At 40.7% G+C, this 22622-nt stretch overlaps 1 protein-coding gene across 3 annotated transcripts in view; it reads left to right on the forward strand.

The window, feature by feature from the left end:
- The window catches only part of unc5ca (unc-5 netrin receptor Ca), a 227900-nt gene that overhangs the window by 126624 nt on the left and 78654 nt on the right, over positions 1 to 22622 (forward strand). For all 3 annotated transcript variants that reach the window (XM_054773508.1, XM_054773510.1, XM_054773509.1), the window contains exons 3-4: positions 4492 to 4635; positions 21730 to 21833. In XM_054773508.1, coding sequence (XP_054629483.1) covers positions 4492 to 4635; positions 21730 to 21833 — 248 coding nt within the window. The remainder of the gene's footprint in view (positions 1 to 4491; positions 4636 to 21729; positions 21834 to 22622) is intronic.

Genomic DNA, 22622 nt, shown 5'->3' on the forward strand with positions numbered 1-22622 from the left:
ATGTTTGTCACACTTTAATGTTTCAAAAAATCGAAAGCTAAATTGCCCCCTAAAGCTAATAAGTGGTTGGGCCCCCCTTAGCAGCAACAACTGCAATCGAGCGTTTGCCGTAACTTGCAATGAGTCTCTTAAACCGCTGTGGAGGAATTTTGGCCCACTCATCTTTGCAGAATTGTTGTCATTCAGCCACATTGGAGGCTTTTCCAGCATGAAGGGCCTTTTCAAGGTCATGCCACAGCATCTCAATAGGATTCAGGTCAGGACTTGGACTAGGCCACTCCAAAGTCTTCATTTTGTTTTTCTTCAGCCATTCAGAGGTGGACTTGCTGGTGTGTTTTGGATCATCGTCCTGCTGCAGAACCCAAGTTGGTTTCAGCTTGAGGTCACCAACAGATGGCCGGATATTCTCCTTCACAGCAAGTCTTACAGGTCCTGAAGCAGCAAAACAGTACCAGACATCACACTACCACCACCATATTTTACTGTTGGGATGATGTTCTTTTTCTGAAATCCAGTGTTACATTTACACCAGATGTAATGGGACCTTCCAAAAAGTTCAACTTTTGTTCTCGTCAGACCACAGTATTGTATCAAGATGTTTTCTGGCAAAATTGAGACGAGCCTTAGTGTTCTTTTTGTTCAGCAGTGGTTTTGGTCTTGGAACTCTGCCATGCAGGCTGTTTTTGCCCAGTGTCTTTCTTATAGTGGAGTCATGAACACTGACCTTAACTGAGGCAAGTGAGGCCTGCAGTTCTTTGAATGTTGTTGTGGGGTCTTTTGTGACCTCTTGGATGGGTCGTCGCTGCGCTCTTGGGGTCATTTTGGTTGGCCGGACAGTCCTGGGAAGGTTGACCACTGTTCCATTTGTGGGTAATGGCTCTCACTGTGGTTCACTGGAGTCCCAAAGTTTAGAAATTGCCTTATAACTGCTAAAATTGCTTTTAACAAGGGGGGCAATCACTTTTTCACACAGGGCCATGTAGGTTTGTATTTTTTCCCCCCTGAATAATAAAAAGTTTCATTTAAAAACTGCATTTTGTTTTCATTCTTGTCATTTGATCGTATGTTTTGAATCCACGGACTGACACAATCACTCCCTTTTTTTCATGATCAGCCCTGTAAGTGCACAATTCCTTTTGAGGTTTGGTGTTCCAGACCAGACCAGTCGTCAAGCATGTGTGCTCTCTCTTATCTTGCAGTGTGACACGTCTGCTCCTTCCACCACAAACATTATTAGCTCTCCTCCCTGTTCCAGTCACGCATAATAATAATAACGTTGTTTTTGTTTTTTTATCGCTGTAATTGAAGTTGTGGAAATGAGAAAATGAAGCTGACATTGTGACAAGTATGACCTTTGGCTTCGTAAAGCTCAAACTTCCGTTGCTTTTAGCCTTGAGAAATAGCGGCTTGTCATGCAGCGTGAGTGTGCCTCATCACCGGAGGCACTCACTAGCACAAAATAGTTGAGTCAATTTGCTGCTCTCACGAAGCAGAAATTTTAGAGTTGTCTTCTGTTGTTTTCAGAATGAATGATTTGATGCTCACATGGGTGGAAGGACTTTTTTATGTATTAAGTGAGTACACACCTCACATTTCAGAAGGCATTTTATTTCCTCTCAATACTTCAGATGCTTTGGAGTAGTCTCTCGCCTTTATTTCACTCAGAGCTCGCACGATGTCGGCGGGCATTGTAAAACGCTCGGTTACATTAACAAGCGGTAAAACACAACACAGTGTAAACACACTCATGCGGCCTGAGTCGCACACACGCAGCCTAAACGAAGCTAACCCAGCTCGAGGAGTATCAGAGGGGTTTTTTGCCAGCTGTCTCCGGTGTTTCAGGTCGCCGTTTTGACATGTTTACTTCGGAAGAGGGCCTGTTCGTGTTTGTGATGAGATTCCGCCACGATGGAGCGGTCCCCCGGGGACATACTTCCCCACACAAACGTTCCTTTTCCTCATGATGACAGCTTTTTATTCACTTTTTGTCAATTTCCTCGTTTAACAGGAGATTCTGTTTGTACTGGCCAATTCCGTCGTCATAGGACCTACACTTGGGCTCCCTATGTTAGAAAACCTCCATATGGCCAAGTTTCCACTTCAGAACGCCACAGTCCATGTTTCCCCTCATTGAACCGCAGCTCCCCAGTGCCAGCAGCACTCGTACAGCCCCAGACTATGATGCTATCACCACCATGCTTGACTGGAGTAAGCTACAATTATTCATTTCGACAATAATGTTCGTTCTATAGTATTTCCCATGAGAAGAGACACTGTGGTAAAAATGCGACAGACTGTATATTTATGTGATGCTTTACTTCTTGACTGACCTGCCACTTTTCCCACAAGTGCACTCACGCTGTCTTTTCAGCCTCAGTTCAGCTCCTCGCTGCTTCTAATCACCCCTAGCCTCCCTCAGATTTTGTCTTGCTACTCTTTGGCTTTTGGCACTCAATTATTGCTTGTTTTCCACCTTCCATCGTCCGTGTCATCGCTATTTGATCTCTGGCTCGCTTGTCTTGCATCCCTGAGGGTTTGTCTTTAATTCTATAGGCTTTCTCCTCGCTCTCAGTCCCCTTTGCCTCAGCTGTTAGAACTTCTCAGCTAGAAGCGAAAAGCCAGATTCTGTTGGGAGTCCTCGTGGAGATGATGATGATAAACCGCAGAGATCCTCGCTCGGACCGTTTTTGTCCGCCCACGCCCAAGTCATCCATCCCTTCTTGCGGCGTACTTTTCCCCAAAAGCCATCTTTTATCTCCTTTGGAGTTGAACTTTTCATTTGGCCTTGCACACTTCTTAATCTTCCTCTCTAGTCTGTGTACTTAACCAGTCGCTTCTTATTCCTCCTCGTCATTCTTTTATGCCAAAAACATTTGCTCAGCTCAACTGAACCTTTTTTTTTTTTTTTTTACTCTTTGCCTACTTTAAGAATGTACACCATATATTAAATCTATTCCTCACTTATCTCCAGGTCAACCTTCCTCTACGCCCTCCTCTATACTACTTACTTGAACTCTTCTTAGAGGGGGTAAAGCTACTTTAAACCCGCCATACTTATTTCTGATCAAGCAGATATTTTGTGCCTGTGCAAAGTAGCAATTCTCCTACATAGTGTACACTAAATGCAAAAGTGTGCTTTGAGATAATTACCTCTTTTCTATGTTGTATATATTTTTATATTAGGGCTGTCAAATGATTACAAATTTTAATCAGATTAATCACAGTTTTCAAATTAATTCATTATGATTAATCGCCAATGACAACTATATGCAACTACATCTGACGTATGCCCATTTTTACTGTATTTTATTGAAAGAAAGATAAAGGACAGGACAGGATGATATATATCTTCTATGTATGAACAGCTCCAAATTAATTGAACATTTAAATCAAGATAAAAGCTAGCACACATGTCGAGAAAAACGGTTTACGTACGTAACACTAATTTCTTTAATAGCAGAAGAACGTTTGAATCACACCTTAACCGTGTTATTATGAGCAATGAGGGGTTGCGTTCAAAGACAACACTCGACTCAACTTGAATTCGCATGTTTTGAGTTGATGTTCCGAGCATACTCAAATGCAGCAAATTGTACTTCTGCATTAAGAGTTGCAAAGCGAGTGATAAGAATATCCACGTATCGACTTTCTGATTACCTCACGTATGTGCACAATAAATAGCTTGTTGTTATGTTCGGGGTGTCCATGAATGCATCTTGCGGTGGTCGAGTGACAACGAGGAAGTGTCGTTCCCAGGCTGAACGGACTACGTAGAGACGTGTTTGTGAGCTGGAGATACATATATGATGTTGATGTGTTCAGGTCGGAATAAAGTTAGAAAAGAGCGTCAGACTTTGTGGGGAGTCGTCATAACAGAGAGGCGTGGCTTGCCATGACGCGTAGGTGTTAATTACTCTTACAAATTTAAAGGCCAAAATGTACACGTGCTACTTATACTACAGTATATTTTGTTGTCTCGTTGTCTACTATTATTACTACTAGTATGGAACATTGTACTATTATTAAAGTAATTCTTTTTTTATTATTTATAACAATTATTCGTACATTTTTCTTTGTATTTTTTGGGGGGGGGGCATAATACAATATCTTTTATCTATCAGAGCGCCTCACTCTACTTCAACTGGATACAGAACTGTATTTCCCAGAACGCACTGCAACAGCAGTTACGTCCCGTTGTCCTGTTTATATACCTGTGCCCCACCCCTCTCTTTGCTTTGACACCTCATTTGAGTTACTTTTATGACAGAAATTGCGGTTTTAGTTGTTTTATTTTCGTTATACAGTAGATGTATGTATCCATAATTGTTCTGTAAATTGTAAATGAGTTGTAAATGAGTCCGCAGGCTAGCGGCATTGCTAGCCAAGACGTTAACGGTGAGCGTAAAAGGTACACATTACAGCAAAGCTGCTGTATTCCTTCTGGTATGTTCTGATATGCTCCTTCGCAAGTAATGTTGCTGTGTTTTGCAGGTCTGGTGGTGAGAGAAGCCAGCATAGAAATAACAAGGCAGCAGGTGGAGGAGCTGTTTGGACCAGAAGATTACTGGTGTCAGTGTGTGGCATGGAGCTCCGCTGGGACCACCAAGAGTCGCAAGGCGCACGTACGCATCGCGTGTAAGTACAAGCAATATTATGTACAGTATAGGAGAATTAGTCCAGCTTAAACAGTCCATGTGTCTCCATCTAGCTAGCTAGTTACAGTAGCTACTGTATACTAGGAAGCGCTGTAGCAGTGACAGCCAAAATGCGGGTCATTTGCAGCCGCAGCTTCTTTTTTTTTTTTTTCAATTTCTGGTTCCGAAGTCAACCGATACCGATATGTGTAAAATGACATACTGTACCTCCTGTCGTGGAAGGACTGGACTGGCCTTATTACCTTATTATGTAGTATTATTTATTATGTATATTGCACTACACATTTGATGTGATTGGCTCCATATTTATTTATTTATCTATCTATCTATCTGTTTATCTATCTATCTATCTATCTATCTATCTATCTATCTATCTATCTATCTATCTATCTATCTATCTATCTATCTATCTATCTATCTGTCTGTCTGTCTGTCTGTCTGTCTGTCTGTCTGTCTGTCTGTCTGTCTGTCTGTCTATCTATCTATCTATCTATCTATCTATCTATTTATCTATCTATCTATCTATCTATCTATCTATCTATCTATCTATCTATCTATCTATCTATCTATCTATCTGTTTATCTATCTATCTATCTATCTATCTATCTATCTATCTATCTATCTATCTATCTATCTATCTATCTATCTATCTATCTGTTTATCTATCTATCTATCTATCTATCTATCTATCTATCTATCTATCTATCTATCTATCTATCTATCTATCTATCTATCTATCTATCTATCTATCTATCTGTCTATCTATCTATCTATCTATCTATCTATCTATCTATCTATCTATCTATCTACAGTATCTATCTATCTATGTCGTGGAATTAACAACGGCGCCCCGAGTGGCTGCCTTTCAAGCAGCTCTGTTTGTTTATTCAAGCACATTTTTACATTTTTGCCATGAAAGCGACGTTGATATCGAGGCAGGGGTGTTATATTGGGGTGCTATAGGGGTGTTATTTCATGTCTAGAGGGCTCTAATAATGTTAAAAACTGTATTTAGAAGATCGTAAACAGATTTCCTATGCCAAAATGATACAAAAATTGTCTAATTATTAATTATGAATCCTACTTCACTGAAAGTCGCTTATCACAGTCGAGTCTGTAACCGATTGACAGCGATAAAGGAGGGATGAGTGTATTAATAATTTATGAGAGTGAGTGACGTCATAACACAAGGACCTTTATTAAAAATTTCAGTTTTAGTATATACTGGTATTTATTATTATTGGTTGCAGTTTGCAGTGTACCTAATGTTTTGGTGACATTTTAGGACTAAAATGTCTTTTGTGGCAAACAGTGTTGACAGTTATCTCACTTGCACTACTGTTTGACCCTGTGAGACTTGAAAAATACCTTCTCTGAGCAGACTTGGACCTCCTAAGTTGATTCTCTTGTCTTGAGAGTGTTGTGGGTTGTGGTGTAGAAGTTAACAGGACGCCTGGGAGGGGGTCACTGAGCCTCAGTGAGACGACAGCAGGCAGTGTGGCCGAAAGTGTGTCCCTAAATACCCGACATGATCACACAGGGAAATCATTTGTAGCATTGTTAAACCCAAGCCTCATCCCCACGAGAGGAAGCCCAGAAGAGCCGACAGAGGTGCTTTATAGCGTCGGGCAGCGTGAGCCTCGTATAACCCAACGGATCGCTCCTTGGTTGGCCGGAGAGTCGGACCCGCGGCGCTCATTGTGCAAGCGCCATTGCTCCTCTCCGTTCAGCCGTATAAGACAAGTGGGACTTGTCAGACGGCTCCGGTCAGAGAGAGGTGAAGACGAGAAGAAATAACCAATAACCCGACCCCGCCTCCGTAGGTCTTTTTTACCGGACTCGGTTCTGCTTGAGCGACCGGGAGGCGGGGGTGCCCGGCGATGGAGCCACACATCCTCCGTTGTAGACGCTATCACTCCACCAGATGCTACTCCCAAATGGCTCTTACTATTGACGCTGCAGGAGGACATCCATCACGCGAGGCTTCTTTTAAAATATTAACCACGCGGCTTCTCTCGTAAAGGATATCGCTTGCTTTGTTTATACACTTACTTACATCCTTTTATTATCTACACCCTTAGTGCTCGTCTTTTCATTTGCTCGTTGGTCGGAGGGTGCACAACCTGCTTAACCGATGGTTTCATGGAGGTTTTACCACAAATTCTGTCGGTTGTGTGTTTGCAACAGAGGCTAACTAGAGTGCATTACTTTCCTGCAACCAGCAGAGGCGCTGTGAGACGAGCGTGAGTGTTAGCTATGTCTTTACTCCAATAACATATCATGTTTAAAAATCATCTATGTTGAAAAATACATTTTTCGTAGTTTTCTGCCATCTTCCCTGTAAAATTGGTATCAAAATATTGTTAGAAAATAACAATTGTTAAACAAAATGTTTTAATTGTTTCATAATTAAAACAATATGGAGATGGGTCTTGGTGGGAAAAAATAAAGATGATAATAATCTGCTTAGTGTTCAGATTTATAAAAATATGAGTTAATAATCACAATATTCATAAAATATAATAATACTACTACCTGCCATCTAAAATGTATGAAAATAATAATAAAAAAATGACAATAATTAAATTAATTTATCTTGTCGCGGGGGTATGCTGGAGCCTATCCCAACTGACTTTGGGTGAGAGGCGGGCTACCTCCTGGAAGTCGCAGGAGGGCACATATAGGCAAACATTCACAGTCACAATAAAACAGATCAAAATAAATTTTAATTTTGAATTCAATAATTAAAACGATAAAGGTTTAATGAGTAATCACTCACTTGAAATGACCAATAAGTCATTAGTCTGCAGAGACTGCATCACTTTTCATATGGTGGTCAAATAACCGTCATGTTGACGTCGTAAAACAGGAGACAGGAGGACACATACAGTCTTAGTCGCTATGACATCAACGTGTCCAAAGTGTCCTTCCCTCCAGAACCATAGTGGCGCCTACAGAGTGACAATCTAGTTCTTTTTGGTCATTATAGCATTGATAGCATAACTTAGACTTAAACATAGTTCAGTGCTGGATCACTGCTGTTCCCACTTAATTCTACCGGTAAGATTTAGAGACTGTTACTGTGCTGAGAGACCGTTGTTGTGGTCCTTTGCATTGTTTTGCTTTGCGAGGATGTTTTCCTTTGGGTGTGTCAGAAGCATCCGTCTTCGCCGCGCTAACAACATTCTCCAACTCTCTAAGTCCTCTCCGGGGTGCAGTGAAGGCTGGGTGATGTGCTGTTTTTGGCTGGCGCCCAGGCTGATGCATGCTGGGAGACGTATCGTACGTGTAAAAAGTGCATCAAAGCCGCAATGAGCCACACGCAGGAGAGGCCACACCCTGCCACCATTTTGCCTTTTATTATACTAACGTTCAAATAATTAATCATGCAAATCACACAACATTTTGGGGGAGAAAACATGCCTTTGAACCGGGCTAAAGTTTTAACATTAACCCACCGTCATGCACGATTTCACACAAGATAAGGAATAGCGCTGGGTTTTGCTGGGGGTTTTTTTTAGGCTTTTTACGACATTTGGCGACGTGACGCACCTTCACCGTGCCATGTGGCTTCTTCATTCATCATTTGTCAGGTGAAGACTCTTTTATTGTTTGTATATCAGCGGTTAGCTTCTTTTTACACTAGCTTTTATATTTATAAATACATTTTTAAATGATTGAATGATAGTGCCAATAAAACTCCCCAAATTTATGTAAAAGCACTACAATTCACTGGAGTAAAATTATTGAACGATCGTTTAATGTTTTTTTTTCGGTATCGACATTTGTAGACGTCCCCCTGTGGTGTGGTCTCGCTGCCGGTTGCTCAGAGAGATCAATGTAAGTCATATTGCGGAGGGCTGCTTGTTTTGATTCCGAAATATAGGTTGTATCTCGTCTGTCATCACTGCTGGAAAGAGGTATCGTTTGCTGACTAAGAAACGTTCGGAACTTAGGAGTTATTGGTCCCAGAAGTTTGAATCTGTGAATATATTTCTAACTTTACCGCATTGTGAATCTGAAAACAGTTGTGTGTGGATCTCTAAGGCGGAAAATTTGTGCCAAAAGTCACGTGACAGCAGTGGCGGAGCCAGACATTTTTCACTGGGGTGGCCAAGGTGAGACCATTACTCACATAGGGGTGGCAATAAGTTGATACCTGAAATGTCTAGATGGCCAGTGGGTGGCCACGGCTCCGCTCTGCGTGACAATGGTAAAATGGTGCCAAAAGTCACGTGACAGTTTCTCGTAGTTGTAATTATTTTTTTGTACTTGAAGGTTGTTCAGTTTTTGTACTTGAAGGATATTTTCTGTAATTAAAGAAATATGTTCCTTTTTATGTGTACAGTATGTGTAGGTGAGTTTGTGTCTCTCACCAGTCCTTGTTAGCCGGAGATCTCTCCTCAAGAAGACTTCAAGATGTTTTCAGAGTGCGGCTTCGTGAGCAGCCGTCAAAGCCGCGGCTAGCTTGATAGCTTGATAGCTTGCCTATAACGGCTGTCGGCTCCAATTATACGTTTGTTTTGGTGGGTTTAGTCCACTTCCTGGTCCAAATCTCAGCACTCTCTTGCAGAGTTGTAATAACAAACTATGGTCAAGAATAGTCACAAGAAGTTTAAAGCTCCAGTAATAAAAAACTGAGCTTTTTTATTGAGCGTGAGCGTCCTTTTCCGTACAACAGGAAGTGACGTGTTTGTTTTTGTTTGTTAGGTATGTTTCTTATTTGCCAAACAATATGCATTCTTTTGTGAATGATGTTTTGCCTTTGCACACCACGCGGTGTGTGTTTGTGAATGGTTGGGCATTAGTAAAGCATGTTTTGTGTGTTTGTGAAGTTTCGGCATGATTTTAACTCCATACCGCACATTTTAATTGCAACTGAATATACTGGACATACCACTAGGCCTGTCACGATAATCAATAAATCAATTAATCACATGATAAATAAAAACAAACTTGATCATTTTGCCGGCCTCGATAAATTGACACGTGCATGCGTGTTTGTTGGCATTAGCGAGTGTACACGCAGAGTGCTGCAAGTGAGTGTCGTGATTAGTAACATGCAAACAAATGCAAATGGTTGATTCTCCTGAAAGGGGTAGCAGCGAATCAAAGTATTTACAGGCGTAACAGTGACAGTGCACGTTGAGGTTTGACTTTTGAGTTACGTTGATGTTCATGACGCACAGACTACAGTGATTTGAAGCCATGGCCATGTGAAAATATACTGCAAACATATTTCTTTGTGCTTCTTGTATATAAAACACAATCTGATGTCAATTTCAGCCCGTTCATTTTGTGACATGAAAAAGTTTTTGTCAAAAACGATGAAATAAATAATACAAAACGGTAGAACTTACGTTTCAGCTATTAATGGACTACACTGCTGATGGGGATGTCATACAACTTCATTAAAAAAAAAATCCAAACTATCCCTTTAAGTTAATTGGAGTCTCTAATTGGCTATTTGGAAAGTACTGATTGAGAAATATGTTGTGGTTTTACGTTGCAGTGATGTACAACTGCATTGCATCACCATGAGAACTGTTACCTCTTGCCTTATTTAGCCACATAAGAAAGTGGAATCACACGCTGTAAGTGAATACGTCTTCGTCAGTGTCAATCAAAACTGAGCGTTACTATCGCTTTGACTTGATGAAACTGTGCAGGTGTTCCTCGTGTTTTTCCACAAAGTGTCACATTTTTTTGTCCTTCATGTCCTCTTTTCCTTCGTGTCATCAGTGTTTGTCCTCTTTACTCGGAAGTGATGACACTCCCTGCTGGCTTGACCTTTTTACTTACAAATAGACCCAACCCCCTGACCTATAGCGGGCCTTCGGCTCCTATTTGGATCTAGGGGTGTGATTAAAATGCTCGGTGGCGGCTCGAGCTTGCTGAGCAGTGTCTTTTTTTTTCTAGCATAACACCTTTATAGCAACTCAGCATTTTTTTTTCTATATGCTACCTCTACCTCATTTTGCTCTTTCTGCATGCACTGTCCCTTTCTTGCTTTGTATGCATACTTGTGCTGTTTAAATAACATTACGATTAGGGCATTAATTCAATTAATGGCTCACATACACATTTAGATATAAATTCCAAAGCTTTTGGACTTTAGCTGCTGTAATTGTAATTCATAAAGCACACAGCCATGCACAGATAAGTAAAATGTGCATGCAGTGTCAGTCATGCTCTTTGGCCCTGCAGCCATTAGTGGTCAAGTGTTTCTCCTCGGATGGATTAGCGCTATGTCAAGGTCGTGCAGGATGGCAATTTGTTGTGCCAACTTCCTCTGCGACACGCTTGTGAATAGTAACCAGCAATCCAGACACTCTCACTGTGTGTCACCACCAAATGTCCCCTTTTTACATCAGCTTGTCCACTCTTATTCAGTCGTGTCTAGATTAAACTAAGATGTAGTGACGATTTGTAGCAAAAATCTTGATTGAAATTGTCATTTAGACATATACAACTGTTTGCAAAAGCCCCATTCCGCCACTGGCTTTGACGTCTTCTCATAGCCATCATCTTCACATCGTAAAATCGTAAATCATTTAGTAAGATGGAGTGGGCAGGATTATGTGGGAAACACAAAACCCATTTTAATGAAACTTTGTCAGCTTTATCAGCCAAGAAAGAAGCCGTTAAATTTTGTTGAGGATCTGGATAAAGGTGCGGCTCATACAGGAATTGATTTTTAGATGTGATAAACCCGATATGGGAAAGGTGAGAGGTGATATTTTCAACCCTTTGGTTGGTTTAGTTATTTTTGTGCTGATGACAACCAAATTTACTTACCACTCATAAAAAATGACCATGGCCCCCTGACACCCCTTCTCGAGTGCGACGTCAAGGTTTGGTTGGCTCAAAATTTCTTAAAACTCAATGAGGCTGAAGTTTTCCTGCTCAATAACACCGGTACCCTTTTGGACTTGGGCCCCCTCAAGAACCACGTACGTCATAATTGACAGTGATCTTAAACTTAACAAACAGATCAACACCGTTGTAAAATCCTGTTTTTATCATCTTTGGCTTTATCTAAAATTAAATAATGTTTATCTTTGCGACATTTTGAACAAGGCTTGCACGCTTTTATTTCATCACGTCTGGACTGCTGTAATGCACTTTACTGTGGAATAAGCCACAATGCACTCTCTCGCTCGCAGTCAGTTCAGAACTATGCGGCACGGCTTTTCACAGGAACCAAAAAGAGGGAGCACATCACCCTCAATCCTCGCCTCCCTGCACTGGCTGCCTGTTCGTTTTAGAATTGATTTGAAGATTTTATTATTTGTTTTTAAGGCGTTGAATGGACTGTCCCCTCGGTACATCTCGGACCTCATCCAAATTCACACTCCAGTGAGCACATTGAGGTCCGAAGGCCAGCTCCAACGAGTGGTGCCGCAGACGAGGCTTAAGACCAGGGGAAACCGGGCCTTTTCCGTAGCTGGCCCAAAGCTGTGGAACACTCTCCCCGCTCATGTAAAAACGGCCCCCACAACTGAATGCTTTAAGTCGCGTCTTAAAACCCACTGTTATTCTCTGGCTTTTAACTCGGCGTGAGTTGTGTGGTCCTCTGTGTCTTTCATTCTTTTCTTTTTTAGTTTTAAGTGGTTTTATTTATCCTGGGTTTTATTTTATTTTCACCTATTTCTTTCAATTATTGCTTTTGTTGTTTTACTTCGTGTTTTTAAATTTTAATCTTTTAAATGTCCTTGATTTTATTTTATTTATTAGTTTTACTATAGTAATTTGTGCTTTTATTTCTTATTCATTGTTTAACTAGTCTGTGCAGCACCCCAGTCAGCACAGTGTATATAAAATGTGCGATATAAATAAGTAGATTGGATTGGATTGGCTAGTCAGTTAGTTAATTAGCAAGGTTATGCAAAAAGTATTTTTAGCTATACATTTTTGTAATTTAAAAAAAAAAAAGTATATTATTTTTCATCCATTCTTTTGCTCATCTGGTTATTTTTTGTATTATTTTTATTAGGAGAATTATGCAAAAACTCGGTTATTTTACATTTTTAGAATTTAAATAAATATTGTTTGTATTTTTCATCATTCAGGTGATTATTTGATTTTATTATTAAACATATTTTTTGAAACATTTAGTTTTTATATGTATTTTATCTCCCATCCATCCATCTGCTCATGTGGTTATTTTATATTTTTATTATGCATTTTTATGACGCAGGTACAACGTCGTTATTGTACATGTTAATACTTTTTACTTTTATCTGGTTATTTTTTTGTATTAGTAATATTATTATTTGTTTATTAAGTGTTTGAAAAATACTCCAACCTTAAATATTACATAGAGCTTGGCTTGTAAGATTTCCTGCTAAATGACACCCCCTGTTTTAAAGCGCACCAGCTGCCACTGTCACAAACATTCACATATAGAAAGACACTTAACAGCTCGCAAACTAAACACAAACACACTCACAGACTGTGTGTGTTTGCCCTCTTTAGTTACTTTGGCAGCAAATGGCGAGCGTAGCAGTTTGAAAAAATCCATATGCAAACTGGAGCTAAAATGCAGCCTGATGTCTCTCCAGCTGCACCGACGGCGCTTCGGTCATTTTCTGGATGACTTCATCCAGACAGGCATGCTTTATGGCTGTGAAAGCGGAGAAACTTCCTGACGGTTACAAACACTATGCGAATATACATTATTTTTATAAAGTCACACGCTGAGTTGATATGTGGTTGCGGTGGGTGACTCGCCTCGCTTCCATCCATCCATCCAGCCACTGAGCTTTTTCCCAGATGTGCACAACTGCTGCAGCGCGCTCTGTAAATCTGATGGTGTTGATAAAGGAAAAAAAAATAAGCTAATGTCCATGTGCAAAAAGCAATTTACTGGAAAGAAACTGAAGCAGTTAGAGGTCTTAAACACTTCAGTCTTTAACACTTATTTACGAAATCAAAACACCGGTGCTTGTAAGGTTTGAGCTAGGCTTAAAAATGACAAGCAACAGAAGTCTTTTTTTATGTACTTCAGAGATCCTCAATAGGCGGCCCTCGGTCCAGATTTATAACTAGACGTCTTTCTAATCTATCCACGCTTTCTTCGGGTCACGAGGGTAGTAGCAGGAAGCCCAATTTTCCTGGTCTACGGCCACCTCTTCCAAATACACCGATGGGACACCGAGCCCTTCCCAGACATAATTTCTCCACTGGGCATGCCCGGAGCACCTCATCCAGGAGGCATCTGGACTAGATGCCCGAGCCACTTCCACTGGCTCCCCCCGATGTGAAAGAGCAGCAGCTCTACTATGAGCTCCTCCCGGATGACTGAGCTCTTTAGTGCGCGTCCAGCTACCCTACAATCCATCCATCCATCTTCTTTTGCTTATTCAAGGTCGGATCGCTATTCCCGAGGCCTGCTACCGATGGGACATGCCCTGAACACCTCCCCAGGGAGGCGTTCGGGAGGCAGTCCTACTCCAAGTTTTTCCCGGATGACAGTACTTACACCTTATCACACCTTATCTCTAAGGGAGAGCCCAGACAACCTACAGAGAAAACTCATTTAGACCGCTTGTACCCGCAATCTTGTCCTTTCACTACCCAAAGCTCATGACCATAGGTGTGGGTAGGAACGGAGATCGACCGGTAAATTGAGAGCATTGCCTTTCGACTCAGCTTCCTCTTCACTACAACAGACTGATGCAGAATCCGCATCACTGCAGACGCTGCACCAATCCGCCTGTCGACCTGTCCCTCACTCGTGAACAAGACCCCAACCTGCCCCAACTCCTCCATTTGGGGCAGGATCTCATCCCCGACCCGGAGATGGCACTCTACAAAGTTATCCCAAAGCTCATGACCACAGGTGAGGGTGAGAACATAGATCGACTGGTAAATTGAGAGATTTGCCTACCAGCTCAGCTCTCTCTTCATCACGACGATCCAATACAGTGACCGCATTGCTGCAGGCGTTGCACCAATCCGCCTGTCAATCTCACGCTCCAGCCTTCCCTCGCTCATCAACAAGACAACTCCTTCACCTGGGGCAAGACCTCTCCGCCAACTCGAAGGGTGCAATCCACCCTTTTCCGACTAAGAACCATAGCCTCAGATTTGGATGTGCTGAGCCTCATCCCAGAAGCATCACACTCTGGTGAAAACGCTGATCAGGATGCCATTAGGACCACACCGTAAACAGGCTCGCCTTAATGCTGGCAATCCAAACCAGGCTCCTGCTGCTCTGTAGTGTGCCACAACTGCTATCCACCCTCCAGTACCCTTGCAAGGGTGTAGAGCTGGTCCAGTGTTGCACGACCTGGACGAAAGCCACATTGCACGTCTTGGAGCTGAGGTTTAACTGATGGTCGTACCCTTCTCTCCAGCACTCTGGAATAGACATTCCCAGGAAGGCAGAGGAGTGTGATTCCCCTGTAGTTGGAGCACACCCTCCGGTCACCCTTGTGGGAAGGGGGGACCACCACCCCAGTCTGCCAATCCAAAGTTGAAGAGACGTGTCAACCAAGACAGTCCCACGACATCTAATCTATTCGATTTTGACAAAGCACTTTCTTAATATTTAATATTTATGTAGTTATTTACTCTCCAGGTACTTATATCCTGTTTAAGAACCTTTATTTGTATTTTTAAAATCAATTGTTATGTTGAGAAAAGCAGTTGATCATGTACGTCGACTTATGGGGGCACTTTTTAGTCAGAAAAATTACAAGACTTCATGACTTGTTCAACATAGCCGGGTTGGCAGCATAAAATTATGCCGGTTCCTGTGCACAAATACAAGGGAACATCCCTTGTATTTAAAAAAACAGAGGCAGAAGAATAAAAACAAAAAAACAAAACATGCTTTATTTATATGCATTTGTATTGACAATGATGACACTTGAGTAAATAAAACACTGCTAGTGCTAAACTAGTTGTGATGAATAATACATTAATGTGCAAACTACAGTCAAGACGCAAGATGCAAGGGCAAAACCCATAAATGTGTGTTTTTTATTCATATGTTTTGTATTAATAAATTGTTTTATTAACATATTTCTGCATTAGATACCCGCGTTGTTGTGGCCGTGGCCTAAATCAGTCTCCTTCCTAAACAAACAGCACCTCCTGTCCTTGCTGAGCATATTAGCAAGCCCCTGAGTCATCCTTCATCCCAATTAGTCATGTGATGGGCCACAGTCTGGAGGAAGCGCTGGTGTTATGTCAGCAGCCTTGTTTGTTTACTCGCTTCCGTCTTGACTGCGGTTTGGAACGGCCTTGTCGGCTGTCGAGGACGGATCAAAAAAAAGTGTGGGGGAATGAAGCGGGTCGCAGTTGGAAAGAGAACCTCTGAAGTCCCTTTGAGAAAACCACCCAAAATTACTTTAACAGCTCATGGGAGACACTTTTGGTACCCGAGAGCTCAAATCTGAAGAGGCACCCTATAATCTGCAGCCTCGGCAGTCCGTACTTACTTCATGTACTGTAAATGGATATGTGAGCAAGACAAGTATTATTGATGGCACTTATATGGATACTTTTCACTTCTTACCAGTAGAAGATGGTCCATCCAGCAGTAGTCGATTTTGAACCTTTCAACCTCTGGTTCCCTATTATAAAAAATGTGTACGTGTATGAGGTGCTGTGTGAAAGTTGGTTTGGTATGCTAAATACATACTGTTTATATATTTATGGATGCCTGTCTATAATACTGTGCTAATAAATATGATCCATATGAGTCAACTGTTATCATATGTAACAAGCAGACTAGATACCAAGTATCTACTACAGACCAGAAAAACTTGTGTGTATACTTCTTAGTATAAAACAAATACAGTATACCAAAGTAACAGTTGGCCAGATATACTTCAAATTCTATATGTGCTGTAGCACCAACTCCTGTTTATGCAAAATTTGTTGTTTGTAAGCAAAGCATTATTTATGGTTTTTATATTGTATGTCTTTTATTTTATTTTTTTTAAAAAGCAAAAATAAATGATAAGAATAAAAATTAATATGTTTTAGATGTTACTGATTAGTATCTAAAAATGCACATTTTTGTGGGACACTAACAGTACATTGGAAAATGTTTAAATCAGAAACATAAATTCTATTATCTATTATGATGACACTTATTTGTAGTAGTAGTCATTTTTCATGTACAACCACTGTGTACATGACTGATATTAACATATTTGATGCTGTACTTAATGAACCTATTTTCAAAACAACATTTTCTATTTTCTGAGACAAAAAGCCAAGAAGTGAGAGTGGTATTTAATTGTGCAGTATGTGTGGCAATTCAGAATCACTAAACACATGTACATTGCGGAGCAATCACATGTTCACACATGCACAATGCAACATGTCCAATCAGCAGCAGGAAGAAGCAGACCTAATTTAATCCTACCCTTTTTTCTAGATTATTTGTTGCTTATTGTTTAAAATAGGAGCTGAAATAGTAATAAAAATATGTTTTGGGGGGTTCATGTGAATGATTTATTCATTCTCAGCATTGAAGCAATATATATGTTATTTAGAGTTTGCAGTGTTTTATAGGCATAATCATAAACCCATATTTTCCTCTTCTTCATGCTTTATCATCATCGTTATGTCAGCGGTGCTCTGAGAAAGAGGTGTTTCTTCCCAAGAAGCTCTCACTTTGCACTTGATTCCTTAAGCGGCTCCAGCGGGGGAGGCCGTTGTGATTTGGCATGGGGAGCGTGCAGCCAACCAGCCAACCAACCAACCAGCCAGTCAGCCAGCTAGCTAGGCAGGCAGAGGCGCTCCTTTTTGCATAATTGCTCTAAAATGTGCTTATGCAGAGGATGCCTTCAGGCCGCCAGCCCACCGCAAAAACACATAATAACAGTCTTAGTCCAGCCATGGAGGAAGAAGTTTAGGCGCTCCAGAGAGGGAGGTGTTTCTTGAAGGGGTGGGGAGATGTTTACACAAGTCTTCCTTCTGTACTCATCAACCCTTCTGCACTTCTAAGAGTTGTTTGGAGGGGGGGGATTTTATGTGCTTTCCATATTTATGGAGCTGGATAATGTTATCTGTGGGTGGGAGTGAAGTGGGGTCAGGGGATTGACATGGCACAGCTGTCCCCCCACCCCCGCCCGTCGTCATCCACATTCCCCTTGGGTGAATATTTGGCTTAAGTACACCCAAGCTCAAACAGTACCTTCCACTGACCCACGTTGATTCGTCCTGCGCACGGCTTAGCTTTAGCAAGCTTAGCGCTGACGTGTCGGTGTGCGTTCATCCCCTCAGATAGTTTGCACTAATCTCCTTTAATTTCATTCCCCCCATCTTTATGGAAATCAACCCTCTGACTAATTAAGACCAGGGAATTGGTCACGGATTTGTCTGGCATGGAGAGGGATGCCTCTCATCCCGCAATTGCCTTTCTTATTCTTTCTTTGTTTTATTATTTTTTTATTTAGTGCTTCAAGTGTGAGTGTCTTTCAGTTGCCTCAATCTTTTTCCTCTCTCCTTTTGTCTCTTTTGGTATTTTTGCATTCACATTTTGCAGTTGAGGGATAGAGCTTTGGGTGATTGCTCCCGTAATGAACAATCATGCTCTGTTTACGTAGGCTGTCACCTTCACAAGGATTGATGGCGTTCTAAAGGAAGCAAAAATACTGTAATTATCGTCCCCTCGTGATCTAGATATATTCAGGTGTGTGTACATACAGCATGGAGTGACTTGTATAGGTGTCTATACATTATTAGGTAGCAGGTGTGATGTTGTTCTCAATGAGGGCTGCTGACTTTGTTAACGCCCCTCATTCAATCCCCCCGTGCACCTGCTCTCTTGACTTTTACCAACCTTGCTCTGCAAATTCAACATTTTCCCTCTGTGCAGCAACCTTCTACATCCGTGTGTGTGTGTGTGGACAACGTGAGTGTATATAACAGCAGACAGACAAGGTGAGAGTGCACCTGGGAAGCAAGGAGAGACACACAAGGACAACACATACCACATACTGTACCTTGAGAAATGAAGGACAGCTAATGCAGCCGCAGCCGCACTTTGTAAGCTAACAAAGCGACTGGCAGACTTTGCAAAGTCAGACTCTTTGTCAAAGAGATCTGACGGAATAAATGGAAATGCCAAAAACGCCATGCCACACAGAGGATTCAGTTAACTCCTGATCAAAATTTTAAGACTATTTGAAAGTGCAAGAATTTACATTTTGCACTGTTGGATCTTAGGGGGGTTCTAAGTAGACCTTCAAAATGCAAAAAGAAGAAAAGGGAGTGAGACAAAATAAATTTGTAAAAGCCAAAATCTTGGCAAAAATGTGGTTTCAGTGTCATTTTCTGTCAGGTATTCACACTGGCAAAGGCAAAAAAAAGCTTTCTCTCTTTGAACGCGGTGGGATGGTTGAGCTGCTGAGTTTGGACGCAGTAAGACACTCATTTGAAACTTCTTCAAAGATCCTAAGGGTTACGGAACAAAAAAAGTCAAGTGGTAGATAAAAAAAGAAATGTCACCGGCCCTGAGTCGAAGGATCCAACCGGCTGTCCGTCAAGACACGGGACCATCCTCGGCTCAAAAGAAGGCTGTTACTGGAGCTGAGTGCAATAACAACCGTCAGACGGCAGCTGTCGTGTAATTTTATGTATGCAAGTGCAGTTTAAAAATTAAAATTGCACTTTTATATGTGTTTAAATACATACTAAAATTTTATTTAATATGAAATAAAATAATTTTTGTAATGATACAAAATTTGTGTATGTGTATGTTACACTGTAATATGCATTGTATTTAAATACAAAATAAATATATAATAATCATTCACTTATTTTGTCACCATTTATTTTTTAATTATTAAATAATATATAATCTGTCCTTCTTTCATTCATTCAAAGACATCTACCGCTACACGTGGTGGTATTTATTATATGCACGGTTATTTATGCATTCATTCAAGTGGTCTACTGTCTATAAGTCATCTCTGGGCCTCCCACAGTCCTTCATCTTATCTCACAGATGAATTCTAAATATATTTTATCGTTGACTTTTGTCGAAGGCCAAGAGTCTGAGGAGAAATCTGATTATTTACTGCATTTTTTTCCCGGGAAGTTCGTTGAAGCAAAAACAAAAAAAAATGTATTTTTATGCTTCCCCCTTTCTTTCACTGATTTCTACCATATGTTGTTCTTTTTGGAAATCCATCAGAGCATTTGATCAGCAACATAAATAAAGTAGAGCTCGCTACGTCCCCCCACACTGCCTCAACTCTTCTCCAGTTACGTGCTTTTGTTTTACGGCCACTTGCTGCATTAACACGATATCCACAGAGATGTATACATGAATACTCTGTATGGGAATAGTAGAATAGCAATATGTCCTACTTGTTGTCAGTGACGGTACATTTATAAATGTTGCAAAGGACAGGGAAGAGGAAGAATGAAAGCAAGTTATCAAAATACATTTCCTAAATTGGCAGGGTAGTCGCAGGGGTCTGTTTGTATTGAACATGCATAACTATTAATCCCTTCGCAACTGTGATTGCATTGCCGTGAAATGAGGCAACGGCCCCATTTACAATTAAATATTCCTGAATAGTTTTCTCTAACTAGTAACTCCCACAGAGATAGAATAAACTTAAAACGAAATGAGAAAAATGATATTTATTATGACCTAAACACAGTGTTCTTTGATATAACTCATGAACGTCATTGATTCAAGGAAAACTGCACTTTGGTTTTTTTTATTTTGCCCATCATCCACAATCCTTACGTGAGACATGAACACAAACAGTATGTCTTTCTTTTCTCTCTGCGTTTTAACACTATAAAACAGTTCAAAAGACGTAGCTAAGAATGCACGTAATGGGAAACACTTATTCCGCCTACAAAACCTTCTGAAAAAAAACTCCAAAAAGCGCCAACAAGGCTCCATTTACATATAATGTGACGTGCATATTATTAATAATAATAATACTATTACTACTACTACTGCTACTACTAATACTACTACTACTACTACTAATAATAATAATGGATTTTATATAGTTCAACCTTTGTCTCATTAGACAGGAGTATTTTTCTAAAGGTCTTGGGGATCATCAAAATTTTTTCTGGCAAAATTGAGACGAGCCTTAATGTTCTTTTTGTTCAGCAGTGGTTTTGGTCTTGGAAGGCCTTTTTTGCCCAGGCCGTTTTTGCCCAGTGTCATTCTTATGGTGGAGTCATGAACACTGACCTGAACTGAGGCAAGTGAGACCTGCAGTTCTTTGGATGTTGTTGTGGGGTCTTTTGTGACCTCTTGGATGAGTTGTCGCTGCGCTCTTGGGGTCATTTTGGTTGGCCGGCCGCTCCTGGGAAGGTTCATCACTGTTCCATGGTTTCGCCATTTGTGGATAATGGCTCTTACTGTGGTTCGCTGGAGTCCCAAAGTTTTAGAAATGGCTTTATAACCTTTTCCACACTGATAGATCTCAATTAATCTCAGTTAAGTTATATTTTAACAGGGGGGGCAATCACTTTTCCACACAGGGCCACGTCACTTTTTTTCTCCTTTCATAATAAAGTTTAATTTTAAAACTGCATTTTATGTTGAGTTGTGTTTCCAATTTCTTTGATGATGTGAAACGTTTACATGTGACAAACAGGCAAAAAAAGTAAGACATCAGGAAGGGAGCAAAGACTTTTTCACACCACTCTATTTCACTATGTGAAATCAATGCGCCCAGAAAGGAAGTTCCGGTAATGCTTAAAATGACCAAAATATGCAAAATACTGTAAGCTTTACATCAGGAATGTACCTGTTACTACTTGTACATGGTCAAAGCATGTATATAAAACTATAAAACCTCATTGGATGTTTTAATAGCGGTCTTTGTAGGCGGCAAAGGTGTGCCCCATAACGTGCAGTAATGAGCTGTCTCTTTTTATCTGTTTTTATATATTTAGAATGCACAGAAAAGACGTTTGTGGATTATGGATGATTAGCAAAATTAAAAAAAAAATCTATCCCATTGTTTTTCTCTCATCACAACTCTGTGGCTGTAGTAACAAAACTGGATGCTGTGAGTTAATGAGGGGATGCCACAAATGTATGTTCCCGTCTTGTTTGTCTCCACAGACCTGAAGAAGTCCTTTGAACAGGAGCCCCTGGGCAAGGAAGTGTCTCTGGAACAGGAAGTTCTGTTGCAGTGCCGCCCACCAGAGGGCATACCAGCAGCGGAGGTATGTGCAATGTTAGCATCAAGTGAAAAGTAATTCTAAAAAATGTTGCTTGAAATGGTCTGCAAACGTCACAGACAAACGACAGAATATTGTGCCTAGAAACACTTTCTATGCCTAAGCTAAGCAGTGCAACGATTATATAAAAAAAAAAAAAAACATGAAAGTCTGACCTGAAAAGTTTTCAGAATGAGAGACATTTTTTAAACGTATGTTTTAAAATTCCGAGCAACTGTATTGATCCCAAATAACGGGAAGAGTCTGGAATTCAGCTCTTGACTGGCATTTGCTTGAAAGCGTGTGCTGCGACGATGCAATCAGCGACGCAAAGATGAGAAGACTAAAGTTAGATTTAAATGTCCCACGAGAGCCAATTTGAGTTGGCAGCCTGCGTTACTGGAGAGGAAATCTCGATTCACAAAAACTGGAGTGTTATGTTATTGCATAGGTTTTTGATAGCTAGTGACACTGCCTGGTGGATTGTTCAAGTGCAAAATACTATCTCACTGTCACGTAGTACAATTAGTTTATTCAGGCATGCACTGGGGTTAATAACACTGCTGCAGGACACTGGTTGATTTCTTTGAATTAGGCAACACAATTTCCCGTCGGAAATAATGAAAGTAGAAATGATTCCTTCCAGGGTCAAGATGCCTCCAGTAAAAATGAGTAAACGACAGTTCAACATAAAACGTTCAACTTTTTAACATTTTCTCTTAGCTGTCATGCAAGTGTCAAAACAAGTAAACCAGTGTAGGATAGTAAAACTTTTTAAAATGTAGTTAGAAAAAA

This window comes from Dunckerocampus dactyliophorus, chromosome 4, assembly GCF_027744805.1.
Source record: "Dunckerocampus dactyliophorus isolate RoL2022-P2 chromosome 4, RoL_Ddac_1.1, whole genome shotgun sequence".
Classification (NCBI taxonomy): Eukaryota; Metazoa; Chordata; class Actinopteri; order Syngnathiformes; family Syngnathidae; genus Dunckerocampus; species Dunckerocampus dactyliophorus.